The sequence below is a fragment of the Condylura cristata genome, unplaced genomic scaffold (genome assembly GCF_000260355.1).
Source record: "Condylura cristata isolate star-nosed mole 26May11 unplaced genomic scaffold, ConCri1.0 scaffold00020, whole genome shotgun sequence".
NCBI lineage: Eukaryota > Metazoa > Chordata > Mammalia > Eulipotyphla > Talpidae > Condylura > Condylura cristata.
In genome coordinates, this window is record NW_004567121.1 from 16,278,663 (window position 1) to 16,292,593 (window position 13,931).

At 38.8% G+C, this 13,931-nt stretch overlaps 1 protein-coding gene across 1 annotated transcript in view; it reads right to left on the reverse strand.

The window, feature by feature from the left end:
• Positions 1 to 13,931, reverse strand: part of PLEKHH2 (pleckstrin homology domain containing, family H (with MyTH4 domain) member 2) — a 72,427-nt gene that overhangs the window by 23,830 nt on the left and 34,666 nt on the right. Inside the window, exons 9-16 of the mRNA XM_004686247.2 lie at positions 12,522 to 12,597; positions 11,324 to 11,418; positions 10,579 to 10,723; positions 9,596 to 9,732; positions 9,392 to 9,502; positions 9,193 to 9,279; positions 7,202 to 7,360; positions 1,567 to 1,647 (exon numbers count right to left, since the gene is read on the reverse strand). Coding sequence (XP_004686304.1) covers positions 1,567 to 1,647; positions 7,202 to 7,360; positions 9,193 to 9,279; positions 9,392 to 9,502; positions 9,596 to 9,732; positions 10,579 to 10,723; positions 11,324 to 11,418; positions 12,522 to 12,597 — 891 coding nt within the window. The remainder of the gene's footprint in view (positions 1 to 1,566; positions 1,648 to 7,201; positions 7,361 to 9,192; positions 9,280 to 9,391; positions 9,503 to 9,595; positions 9,733 to 10,578; positions 10,724 to 11,323; positions 11,419 to 12,521; positions 12,598 to 13,931) is intronic.

Below are 13,931 nucleotides of genomic sequence, written 5' to 3' on the forward strand. Positions count from 1 at the left end.
AACTAGGTCATTCGCAAAACAGTCATCTGACATTTTCCCTCACAGAATTATTTGATTAAGTTGCTGAATCAAAGAGACATGATGTCATAGTCTAAATGCTATTCACAGAAGAAGTAGCAAAGTTAGACAGTTGGTGTGAAGAAGTGTCATTAACTATCACCTCAGAACCCACTAAGTGAGATGTGTTCTGAGGTTATTTGTTAACAAAAGCAACTATATCACCAAACAATGCAATATTTCATGTTAGGTAAGAAAAACTGTCTGAAATCCACCTACATGAAATTTTACCTTCTACTTACTCCTTTATTGACAAAAGCAATTGTATTTGTTGTGTTGAACATTTACCTTTTTTATATTAAAACTTTTGATTCAAATAAGTACACTTATTCCAAGAAAATATACTATCTGCTTCAGACTTACAGTTTCTAAAATAGTCAGTCAGGTTTGCAATTACGTCTGAGAAAAGTTTATTTTGAGTCTAAGGACATTGTACCTCACACGTGTGCACGCTGGGGTCCAGACCCCGGCACTTCTACGCTTCCCATCACTCCCTGATAACTTCATCCAAGCTCATGACTTTAATCCCACCACATGTTGCCTCTCCCAAATTTGTAATTCCAGAATCCCTACCTCTACCTCCATCTTATTTTATTTTATTTTATTTATGCATACAGAACTGGGGTACAGGTCAGAGGTGCAGGGACAGTGAGAGGATTCACGAGACAGAGTGGAGAGCAGAACAGACACACTGACGAAATACACTGCTGAGGGGAGCAGCAAGTGAGCGAGGCGCAGCTGTGGTGAGCTTCCCAGTACTGTGCTTTAACCCGCTGCGCCACCAGGGAGGGCCTCTTCCTCCACGCACCCAGACTGCACTAGGGAAGTCCTTCTACATTACCTGCTCTGCCTACGCCTCTTCATCTCAGTTGTCCTCAACTTCCCACTTGCTCAGGCCAAAAACCTTGGCATCATCACTAACCATTTTCGGTCATATTCTGTAGCTTTTTAGTCAATAAAATTCTGACAGCAAGACTTTCAGATTACACCTCACATCCAGTCATTTCTCACACCTTCATTGCCACCACTAAGTCATAATTGTCTCTAGTCTGAACTTTAACTTCTCACCAAAAAATTTTTAAATATGTAATAAAATGAGGTGATGGGATACAGATAGGTAGATAAATGGATAGTTAGGTGATATCTAGGGGTTCAAGGGCCAGGTCAGGCCTGGATTCTTTTTCCTCTTTTGATTCCCTTCACTCAACCTTTTTTAGTCTGTCAATTCCTGGGAAAATATGAGAAACTGATAGTTGGGAGTAAAGTAGAAGACTTTTCTCTTAGATATCTTAAAATCGGAATCTAGAATTCAAGTTGCTTAGGCCTATAATTTAAAGAGAATGAAGACCTTTGTAGGTTTATTATTACCTTAGTAGTGAAGTTTATGTAACATTTCAACATTATCAAAAATTCTAGTGTTAGCTAGGAACAGAAGAGTAAGAAGGAAAACTTTACACTGTAACAAACAAAAAAATTCCTCTAATTAACATATTAAAAATACATACATACCTTATCTTCTTGACCACGAAAATAATACAATGTTTTTCCTATCAGTGTACACCAGACTCTTTTGGAGTAACCATGTTTTACCTGCAATCATATTTCAAGGAATTACAATTGTAGCTCAGACTTTCCTACTCAGTAATATAGCTTACACACGTTTTGAGGTTGTACAGGAATGCAACCCAGTTTGCTCAAGGGGTACATTCCAACAAGGCGATCCAAAAGCTGCTTAAGATTAACCTATTATATTAGCATCATGGATTCGTTACTTGGATGCACCATTCAACATCCTGTTGATGTTTACTTGAAGTGAAGAATCATGACTCAAAGATGATAAAAGGAAAATACCAGCTTCACAAGTCAGTATCTCATAGTTTCTATATTTCACTGAATTCCAATAATTCTGTGGCTCTCTGGGCTAAACAGCCTAATCTTAGAAATGAGAAGACTGAACCCTAAAGAATTCTAATCATCTCTCAAATGTAAAAGATCTGCTCATTCAAGATACGGGATGGCTTCTCTGTAAATAAGCATATACTGAGTGCCTTAAGTGCCTCTCCAGACGGAGTCAAACACAACAATAAACAAATATGAAAAGTTATTGTTACAGCTTGAGGACCTGTGGGGTTCTGTGACATGTCAGTCACTATATTAAGTGACTGAACAGGATTTAAATGCAGCTCTTGCTTTGTATAGTGAGAACTTCACCTAAATTTTTGGGGATACAGATATGAATAAAACACAGTCTCCTTTCTCAAAGAGTTCACAGCCTTGTGAAGAAACAAGTAAAGGAGCAGTGTGTTATAGTGTTCTCATCAAGAACAGTAAGTTTATATTTATATATATTTTTAATTTTTTTTTGAGGCAACACTGGTTGAGCACTTGCAACTCAGAGTCTCTGTATGACTCTGAGCGTAGGTTCACACCTCTGATGTGCACACACTCCCAGAGCACCCACTTTCTGTTATTTATATACTCTTATGGGAGACACTTAACAAAATTTCAGGTTTATTGTTACAGGTTTATTATTATTTGGTGGTTTCATAAAGATCCTGACTATGAGCTTCTCCTAATCTCAGACCTGCCCAGGTACAGACATGAAGATCTTTCCCTGACAGCCCCAGTTACCTCCTCGAGGTCAGAAAAACACCAAAAATCCCAACCCCACCATTGGGTAGATGTAACATAAGCCCTATTTCCCCAGACCTGACTGTGTTCTAGAACCCCACTTATGGGGACGCCCTGCCAACTTTTGCCTTGGGCTTCGACCCTCTCCCGTACTAGTTAGGGTGGGCTTCAATCCGGACAGGCCTACCACCAAGACCTTTGGCTGTAAAACTGAAGTCCAACATTCTGTTGTCATAGCTCCCCATGGTGGTAAGTACTAAGGAGAAAAATAAAGCAGGAAAGGAAAAGGATGTTTGGGGGAAGGGGAGGTGAGAGACAATTTAAAACAAGGTCTCACTGCCATGGGGGAAAGCCTGGATGAGGCAATGAGACATGCAGTGCTCTGAGAGAACATCCCAGGCAAAGGAAGTGCAACGCCAAGACACCGAGGCAGTGTGAGCCAGTGGGGATGGAACTGAGTGAGGGTGGGGAGAAGGTACCTGGGAAGGGCTGTGGGTGAGCTGGGATGTAGAGGGGGCAGTTTGCAGGGCCCTTATAATGACTTGTATCTAAATGGACTGTTCTGATAGCAATTCACTTAGAAGAATATAAATATTTCCATGACAGGTTTTATAGTAGGCAAGTGTCTGCAAGAGACTTGGACTTTAAGAAAAAGATGGAAAGTCCTGAACTTTGAGGTTGAGTGCACCAAGGGTTTAAATTCCAGGCCTATCATACACTAGGTGGATGTTTTCAGGCAACTGACTTAACCTCTTACTGTCTCCTGGTAGAGGGGGCTACTGATGGGTTGGGATATGATGGTCAAGGGAGAAAATGTCAATACAGGACAATAATAGCTACTCAATAAATATTTCCTCCCTCATTAGGACATTAGGGGAAGTAAAACATATGTTTCATTGAAAACCACAAATGCAGCCTTAGGGCCTTCAAAGCAAATAACTCCCCCACCTAACAGTTTGATGGATTGAGAATGCTGCTTTGCAAAAAACAAAATATGGCTCATTTGGCAAGTTATGTTTCAGTTTAATTAAATTTAGAAACATACATTTACAGACAAATACCCTAGAAGTTTTAAATAGTTTGTGTTATGCAGGGTTTTGTTTTTTTTTTCCCTCCTCCTTCTTTTAAACGGATGCCAGAAAGGAGTTTCATCAAAACTGGGATATAATGCATTTGGCATGAAAGTATACTTTTGAAATGATTTATCTATAAAATAAAACAATGTGTGCCTTTGAAGAACCACAAATTAACAAGGACCTTGGCCAATTCACTAAAGAAGCTGTTTTAAAAACACAGTCTATTATATGCAAATCTGATTATATCAGGATTTCTTATAACTCCAACATTCTGAAACACTGAAAGGCAATCTCAAGCCTCAAATCTTTGGCAAACTAAATAACTGAAATAATTTTTTTTATCTTGCATCTATAACCAAAGCACTTCATACCAGCTGTTTGAAACTTTTGAACACACACAGCAAATCCCGATCAGCTTGGGTCCAACCCAAAAATATGTTCCCATGCTCTTCTTGCTCTTACATCCCCGTCCCCTGGTGTTCGTCACTGCAGATCCTGCCACCTGCCTGCTGACCTCAATCTCCAGGTGTAGCTCTTGCCATAACAGCAGCTCTCATTCTCTGAGTGCTTATGATGTGCAGGGCGCTGTTCTATGCCCTGTTGAATGCTTAAGTAATTCAATTACTCTCCCAACACCCTGTGAAGTCGGCACTGTCATCTCCACAGACGGGGACACTGAGGCCCAAAGCCTGAGTACTACTTACTCGAGGTCACATAAGTAGCAAGTGTCAGAGCCATGACTCTCATCCAGGCAATGTTGCTTGTTGGGCCTGGGAAGCTGATCTGCACTGCCTCTTGATAGCCTTCACAGTTCTTTGCTGTTCTGCATTTCCACTAACCTCTGCTCGTCCTCCATTTTTACTAGCCATCGCCTAACCAGAGTGCAGTCCTTTCCTTACTGGGAACAGCTTCTCATCTGAAACATGCATTCTACTCTCTGATCCCCCCTCCTCATTGCCTCTTCTCTCCCTTACACCTTACACTGCTTCTATTCTTTGAGTTGTTTTTTTTTTCTTTTTTTAGAAATGGGGTGTAGGCCAGAGGTGCAGCGGTGGTGAGATGATTCACCAGAGACAGAGTGGGGAACAGAACAGGCAGATTGATGAAATACAATGCTGAGGGGAGCAGCAGGCAATACAGGAGAAGCCTGCCATGTCGGTCACCTCTGTGGCTGGGAAGTGAACTTGTTCTGAAGTAGCTTTGACTAGCCTCCTCGTGCTGCCTTTTCAACTTGCTGTACCACCAGGCAAGGCCCCCTTTGACCTTGTTTAGAACAATGGGTGACTTCATCCTTCTGGCTTGGACTGTATCAGTTCCCTCTTCCTTCTTCCACAATCTGGAATAAGCATGTGATCACGAAACAACTCTTGTTCCAAGGTCTGTGATTAAGTTGGCCCTATGCTTTAACAAATCCATTCAACAAAATTGCTTTTAAAGAATCCGGTGGTTGGACCTGGTGGTGCAGCAGGTTAAAGCACTGCACTAAGAAGCTTAAGCCAACTCTGCATGAGTTCGATCCTGCCTGGCCCGGAGGAGATCCACATGGTGTGGCAGACCTCTCCTGACCGGCCCGCTGTTCCCCTCAGCAGTGCACTTCATCGATCTGTCTGTACTGCTCCCCACTCTGTCCCTGGTGAATCCTCTCACCCTCCGCATCTCTGGCCTGTACCCCAGTTCTGTATGAATAAATAAATAAATCTTAAAAAAAAAAAAAAGAATCGGTGGTGAGTGCGTTGTAAGGGTTTGCTATATATGATCTCTGAAATAGCAGGACAACCATTAATATTTCTGAAAACTGAACAGCTATACCAAAAGTAAGAGAAAAATTCATTGGAAAATATTTATTTGCACAATGCCAGGCAGTTCTCCAACCCATGAAGCCAAAGGAACATTTTCATGGTAATACAATATTTTGGAAAAAGCATTATCCATCTCTTTGTTGATTGAATTTGTGAATATTTTTCTTACTTTTGGTATAGCTGGTCAATTTTCATAATTATTATTGAACAAGTATAAGTTGCAGGGTGGCAATATTAAATCTAAGTTACTGCAATTAGATAGAATGTATATTTTTCAGTAGTCAACTAGAACAGGATGAGAAGTAGGCGGGTTCATTTATATCTAAATTTTTACTTCTTACATACACAAAACACAAGTGATTATGCAAAGGTTTTTTATGTGCAATATTTTTGCACCAATATTTTACTGTCTTTTTTCAAATGTGACAAACAGGATTTTAGTTTTTTTAAATCATACTTATTTTCACATTAATCAATTCCTATTCTTAAAAAAGTGAGAAAATAGACTGATGCAAGAATAAACTAAAATCACCTAGAGATAACCAATATACCTTGCCACACTTCCCATTCAAGACATTTTTCTAGAATATGTAAAACAAATATGAGAAACATAATATTGCACTCTACTTATTTTATCATAGCACACCATCATACTTTTCTGTAACATTAAATATTCTTTTACAACATTAAAATGGCTGACTGTAAACATTTACTTCAGTTATCCCTTACATTACTACATCTAAGTTGATCTCAAATTTTCTTTATTATAATCTATGCCATGCAAATAATCTTTCTGGGCCAATGGAAGTGTTTTACATCTTAATGGAGATACTGTCAAAACTCATCAAACTCTACCTTTAAGATCTTTACTTCATTTTATTAATAAAATATCATTTCTTATATAGGAAAAAAATAAATCATACTCTTATGAATTTCCTTATACTTAAATCTTTTACAAGCTAAGACCATTTCCTAAGTATAACTTTCTTGCAGAGAGACTGCTGAATGTAAGGGTGTGCATGTATGTTTCTAAATACTTAACATTCATTCATTCATTTGTCCATCCAAACATATTTACTGAGTAAACACTTTGGTCAAAACGTTGCCAAACTGCCTTCTGGAATAATGTTCCCACATTTCACAATCTGTACCACTAACATGTTTCATCACTTTAAAAAATGGTCTCCCTTTGACAATATTTTTAAAAACATTTATTATTTCAACTTGTGCTCTAACGAAAATTTTCAATGACAGTAAAATATTTCCCCTATGTTTATTGATAGTTTGTATTTCTTACCTTTGCTAGCTCTGCTTCTCTGCCATTGTATTCTATGTTCCCACCCCATAATACTTATCCTTCATGAACTATTTAGAAAAGCTGGGTTCACAAATTTCAACTACTTTTTACTTAAAAGAATTTTTTAAAGTAAGCACACTTCCATATTTCTGTACAGTAGTTACACATGCCATTTTTCGTCTTTATGGTTTTGTCTTTGGTATCATACTGAAAACACCCTTCCCCACTCAGTATAACATAAATGCTTAATAGCTATATTCTCTGACACCCACTTTTCATCAGTGTGTGAAAGTGAACCCTGAGTGTGGCCTGAGACACTGCTCTATACCCAAACTTCCTACCTTGGTGAGCAATCCCTTTACAGTTGGTTTACCCTCAGGCTGCAGGAAAAGAGGGTTGGCAGCTTGTACTCGAAGAACATTCTGTAATACTTTCATCCATTCCTCCAAGATATTGGGAGAATCTGCGGTCAGATAGTATGTGTGTTTTTCAGTGGTCAACTAGAATGGAATGAGAAAGAAATAGGAGAGGAAACCCTGGAGATTTGTAGGATTATTTCTTCGTTCATTCTTCAAACATTACTACTTATCACAGAAATAAACTTGAATTCTAGGTTAAGAAATGACAATAAAAATATATAATATTTTAATAGCTTTGTGAAAAATGCAGTAATTAGTATTGTTGAAATAAGTGTTTTTTTTTTACTTCAGCTTACTTTATATATATGGATCATGATTTTTCTTCTTCTCCCTTACAGAACCCTGATTGCTGAAAGGAGTACAAAGACTACAGACTGTAAAAAATAACACATTTTTTTAAGCACTGTGGAATTACTTGTTATAGAAATGAAGAAATCAATGATAAAAAGGATCTGTATATGAGAAATTCTTGACACTAACATGATCAGATTATAAACTCACAATTTTTCAGTCTCAAACTAACATTTTATTTTATTATTTTTTAAGATTTATTTTATTTATTGGGCCCTCCTTGGTGACGCAGTGGGTTAAAGCACAGCAATAAGAAGCTAAAGCCACTTCCACAAGAGTTCGATTCCCACCTGACCCAGAGGTGACCACATGGCGCGGCAGACCTCTCCTGACCCGCCCGCTGCTCCCCTCAGCAGTGTACTTCTTCGACTTGCCTGTCTGCTCCCCACTCTTTCTCTGGTGAAGCCTCTCGCTGCCCCTGCACCTCTGGCCTGTACCCCAGTTCTGTATGCATAAATAAATAAATCTTTAAAAAAAGATTTATTTTATTTATTAATGCATACAAGAGCTGGGGTGTAGGCAAGATGTGCAGGGAGGTAAGAAGATTCTCCAGAGACAGAGTGGAGAGCAGAACAAGCAGATCTACTGAAACTCACTTAAGGAAGCAGCAGGCAAGACAGGAGAGGTCTGCTGCGCCCTGTGGATCAGCTCCCTGGCTGGGGATCAAACTCGTGCTGCAGTAGCTGCCAACAGTTTGATAGTGCTGAGACTGAACCTCTTGAGCTACCAGGGAGGCTCTCACACTAACATTTAAAATTTTCCAAATAGTTCAGAAGTTTACAAATGGCCCTTTAACTGCCATGCTCAAGACAAAGCTGTCTCAGACTCTCCTTCCTGCTTTAGTAGGCAGTTCTGAAGCAATATTTATTGGAAATACTGATAATGTAGCTTCCTAGTGCTGCATTCCACCCTTAAGAGGAGAAAGATAAGAAAATGTTGGTTATTAGGGCATTATTAGAAATAAAAGATCTGATTTAGGTAGTATTTACCAGACTATTTCAACAGCCCGCATTTTTAATTAATAGGTTTCCACTAGGACACCTCATAGGTGTACACAATGATCAACAACCACTTCTATGTGGGACTTGGTAGGATCTAGGACAGCCCCCGATTCGCTCATGTCTTTCTCGTAGGTATTACAACATCTGAAGTTCATAGAAGAACCGCCATTTTTTTGGTTCTGTATTAAAAAGCAAACATTTCCAAATTTAACAGTACATTAAACAATTGCAATCTCTCTTGGAATTTATCAGGGAACCCTATCTAAAGTAGCTTAACAGTTTGACAACTGTGACTAGCAGGGAGATTAAGTATAAGCGAAGTACAGTGTAAAGGTATAAAGGGTATAGAAACTGTAGAAGAGAGCTTCCCAATACTAAGTTAGCTTACATTTCAGTTTTAACCCCAGTATATCCTGGGGTTTCACACATTTTTAAGGCATCAAAACTGATTCCAAAGTGAACAGAAAACAGAATCATCCACTCTACTATATTTGCTTAGATAGCTGATAACTGAGCTTTGCATGATTAAAAGAAGACAGAAAGTAAGGGGGATGAAAGTACCTGAACTGTTTGTTTGTTATCGCCTCTTAAAATACTGCTTGCTGCACTAAGTTCAATATGGCCCTGGGGTTTTCTAATTACATCGCTCTATAAGGAAGAAAACCAAAAGGAAAGTGATTACCTAATGAGTAAAATTAACAAATGCTTTATAAGTCATCGCTCTACAAGGAAGAAAATTAGTCATGAGCTTTCAACTCACCGGAGATTTGTAGTAAAGTAATTCACCACCTTTAAGAACAAACCATCTGCGCTTCCAGGTCTTGACCTTACCACTCATTTTTAATAGATAGCCAGATTTTTCCAGTGGTTCCTAATTAAAAAGATATTTTAAAAAATAAGTTTCCTTTTGGAAGTTCAATCTAGCAGATTCATTAACAAAAATTAAATCTGATTCAGTCTTTACATTTTTCCCATTATCACTGGAAGATGAACAAGTTTTAGGGAGCTTTTGCTCTGGCTGTGAGGACTCTGTGTCTGTGCAGTAAGCATCTGGGGGAATTGCATAATCACTTTCAGAAGCCACAGAAGAGAGAGAGACACCTAGATAAAGAAAGAAATGAATGAAGTCAATATTTAATAACGGGGTCACCAAAATGCCGGCTACAAGTTCTCCCCAGGAATACAACCATTCACTACATCGTGAGCCTCCCATCTGGATTTATTCACATGGCCTAGGTCATGAAAAGCAGAGAAGTAAAAGGTAATAACAATCAAACAAATCCCTAAAAAATTAATAGGGACATATAATATTCTAACACAATTACAAGCTGAGTTATTTTTCCACATATAAAATGCATGCAATAGTCAACTAATGTAGGTTTTGTGAAGGATTAAAATGTGTACACTAACATATTGACATACAGTCAAAATGTATCTTATCTTTATTAATAGTTGCACAATCATATTTTAAAACATTTAATTTTTGTCATCATTTTAAAAGTAGTTCAGAGGGAAAAGCCTCATAATTTCCATAGTGGTTTTTTTTCAATTTTTTAAAGGTTTATTTATTTATGCATACAGAACTGGGGTACAGGCCAGCGGTGCAGAGGTGGTGAGAGGATTCACCAGAGGCAGAGTGGGGAGCAGAAGAGGCAGATCGATGAAGTACATTGCTGAGGGGAGCAGCGGGCAGGTCAGGAGAAGTCTGCTGCACCATGTGGTCACCTCCAGGGCAGGGATTGAACTCATGCTGTTTAGCGTCTTAGTGTTGTGCTTTAACCCGCTGTGATACCAAGGGAGGGCCCTCCATAGTGTGTTAGTAATTCTTTTTTCACCATGGTTTGAAGCAAGTACTCTGATTTTTTTTATTTTTTCTATTATGGAGATAAAATTCCTATTAAGTATTCAGAATTAACTGGAATTTGTATGCTCAAGGCTTCCACTCACCTCGCTTCAAGGCTCTGGGGCTGCCTGGCCTGCTCCGACTGCGTGTATCTGACTCTGATGTCCGGGAGCTGGACCTGGAGCTACTTTCTTCCTCTGACCCAGAGGAGTCATCCAGGAATGGGCTGCTGCTTATTTGAGTCGCTTTCTAAAAAAAAAAAAAGGCAAGAATATCTTCCATGTGCCTATTGTTTAAGTAACCCCTTTTATTTTACACAGGATATTTTTCCAGAAAAAGTGTGGAACAAGAAGTTTTAAGGAAATCACGTGACTATCTTGCCATTGTGAACGGCATATTGTTAAATCCTAAACTCTTATTGGCAAGGCAACTTGTCTATTATAAAAGATTCCTGAAAACACCATATTGGGTATGAAAGAAAAATAAAAAATACTTATTTCAATTAGATACTCCAAACAAAGGAGAGGAAGCTTGGCAGGCAGCAAAGACCTTTCTGAACTAGAAGTTTTCATCACATCATTAAGAACATGTTTCCCCAAAACAATTAGCAGCCATGGACAGGATGGACAATCACCCGGGGCATAACAAGAAGCAGCAGATTTCCAACACTCTGACAAGAATAAGTATCTTCTCCATAGCTTCCATTTCCATTTTATGATGTATTAGCGTGAATTTCTGAAGTTTCCTATAAAGGGACATGTCAAGAATGGAATCTGGAGCTTGAATAAAAAGCTTTCTAGGCCCATCATGAACAGAGCCACATGTTTAACAATAACAACGATGAGTTACCCCCTTCAAAGTCGTATACACTGGCGTTGTCACATTCTTGTAGATGAGAGACGTGTAAAGTCCTGGTGAGGTATAGGAAAGCATCGCAACAGAATCTGAAACAGGAAACAAAATGATTTTTTTTTTTTCTAACTAGTACTTAGGTTTATCTCTTAGGAATCTGGAATAGGAAAATGTCTACCTAAAGAGAGAGAGTGAGTTAATATGTATTCATAGGTAGTTTAAGGATTACAGTGCTGGAAGGTTGAATGGTACATGGTCCATTATTGCCCTGTGCATGCCATGCCCAACTAGAATATAAGCTCTTTGGAAACAGGGGTCATAGCATCTACTCATCTAGCATCTGATCCCGCTCAGACTGGGCAAAATGAGGATTAACCCCTGCCGACTGACTCAGTGAGCAGCACCGAGGGGAGACATTCTCAAAATTTTTAGTGGCCCGGTTACTGACAGGACTTCAGCCTTCATCCGGTGAACCTCCTACTGAAAGGTTAGTCTGTGTTTCCTGAACAGCATGTATAGGAGATAAGAAGGAACAGAATATCCCAGGCAGGCTAGTGGTAGGATAAGGAGGGGCTGTAGAAGGAACCACAGAGAAATGTCTCTTTTTATTTCAGACAGCTGCTGGGTTTTACTTTTTAAATTGGGCCTACATTGCTCCTACAGTAATTTCTTGAAGAAAGAAAAAGGAGGAATGTATTTTAAACTCTGGAGAAAAATAAAAGGAACACAGAGACTGATTTTTTTAGTTTAGACAGCTGAAACTATTATTTCTTTGCTTCAACCTTTTGTTTAAAATCATAATGGGGGGCTCTCAACTCAGAGAGAGGGAGGGAAAAAAAAGAAACAGCATCACAAAATTATTTTCTAAAACATTTACACAGTACTAAAAATTTCATGTGACATGAAATCTGCCATCGTCAAGTATGTTCACTTAACTGCTGCTGTTGAGTCAGAGCTCCAGAGCTTTTTATAGCAAGATTCTTATCTCGCTAATCTGAAACATTCTACCAGTAGGTAACTACTCATCTGTCCAGTCTCTCCCAATCCCAAGCACCATTCCATCACTCTCTCAGTCTGACCATGTAAGGTGCCTCATGAAAGTGGAATCACACAGTATACTTGTTTTTTCGTGACTGGCTTTGCTTAGCATGTCCCTTGGGTTCAAGAGTGTCACAGCATGCAAAAGATCACTTACTTTTGTTCACATTCTCCATATTGAAGGCCTCAGACATTCGAATACCTGATTTGGCTACAGCATAAATTCTGCTTTCCTAATGTAAAAGAGAGATTTAAACTGGATATTTAAAGCAAAGAAATGATTATTTTCAATACACATGCTTTTCATTTGTTCTTCATTTAACATTTGAGTACAGCATTATTGTAAAACTGTCATCAGCGCCAACTAAAATATGCCACTGTGAATAGTACTGCAGAAATTTTTTCCATCCATTAGTCATTCCATTATTTATCTTTGGTCCCAAATTTTGGTATTTTAAAATCTTTTCAAGAGTTAGGAAAAAAATTAAGAGAAAGTTTATTCACAGTCACTGACTATACTTAAGCAGCACCTTTAATAATCCATCATATAGAACATGGTTTAAAGGAAAAAAGAGAAAGCTTGAATGGCTTAAGATAAAGTCAAAACCACTCATACTCAATGCCTACACATAAATATTACCTTTAATATTCTACCATTCACACGACTAGAGAAAAAAGAAACATCTGAAGTCAGAAATCACAGATAGAGTTGCATTAAGCATTTCTTATTTCAATATTCATTGAAATCACTGAAGTAGAAGAAATACCTGAGGTCAAATTATAAAGGAACTTGAGAATTATGATGGAATTTATAATATTAACTTCTTCCAAAAATAGGCGGTTATTTTGCTTTCTCTTCCCTGAGTGAGATCTCTAAAATGAGACTGGAAAGGTTAGCAGGCTCACCCCTTAGGAGAACAGAAGTTCCTGTTGCATAGACTATCATACCCTGAAATCTGGGACACGACCTGGACATAGTGGTCTGGGACAGTGGGTGGTGAGCAGCTAAGGCAGTCCTCCCCAGCACCTGGCCAATCTACCAGAAGGTTTCTCAAAAGCAATACTACTTTTTCAGGACTGAATAGTTTCAGGAGACAAGTTGAACAAAGAAGAACAAGTAGTAAAACACTTTGCCAAATAAAATAAACCTGAAAGTCTAACCTAATTCTCTGAAAATCCCAATATAATAAAAGAAGCAAAATTTCAACTCCTCACTGCTCAAAGGCAACATAATTGGAATTCCAGAGATCCAAGTGCCAGTAACGGTCATTTACTTGGTAGTAGCCAGCATTTAGTAATAAACTGCAGTCAGCTTCATGTAGACACTCCAATAAAATGTTGTAAGCAAATGCCTCGCATGAGCAGATACATCTCAAGGTCAATATTTAAAATAGGAAAACATGAATGCTTTAATTTACTTAAAATTGCACTGGTCTGGCCCTCCCTGGTGGTGTAGCTGGTTAAAGCACGATGCTGTGATGCTAGCCACAGTGACTGCAGCACGAGTTTGTCCCCCGCCAGGGAGGTGACCCACATGCATGACAAACCTCTCCTGTCCTGCCCGCTG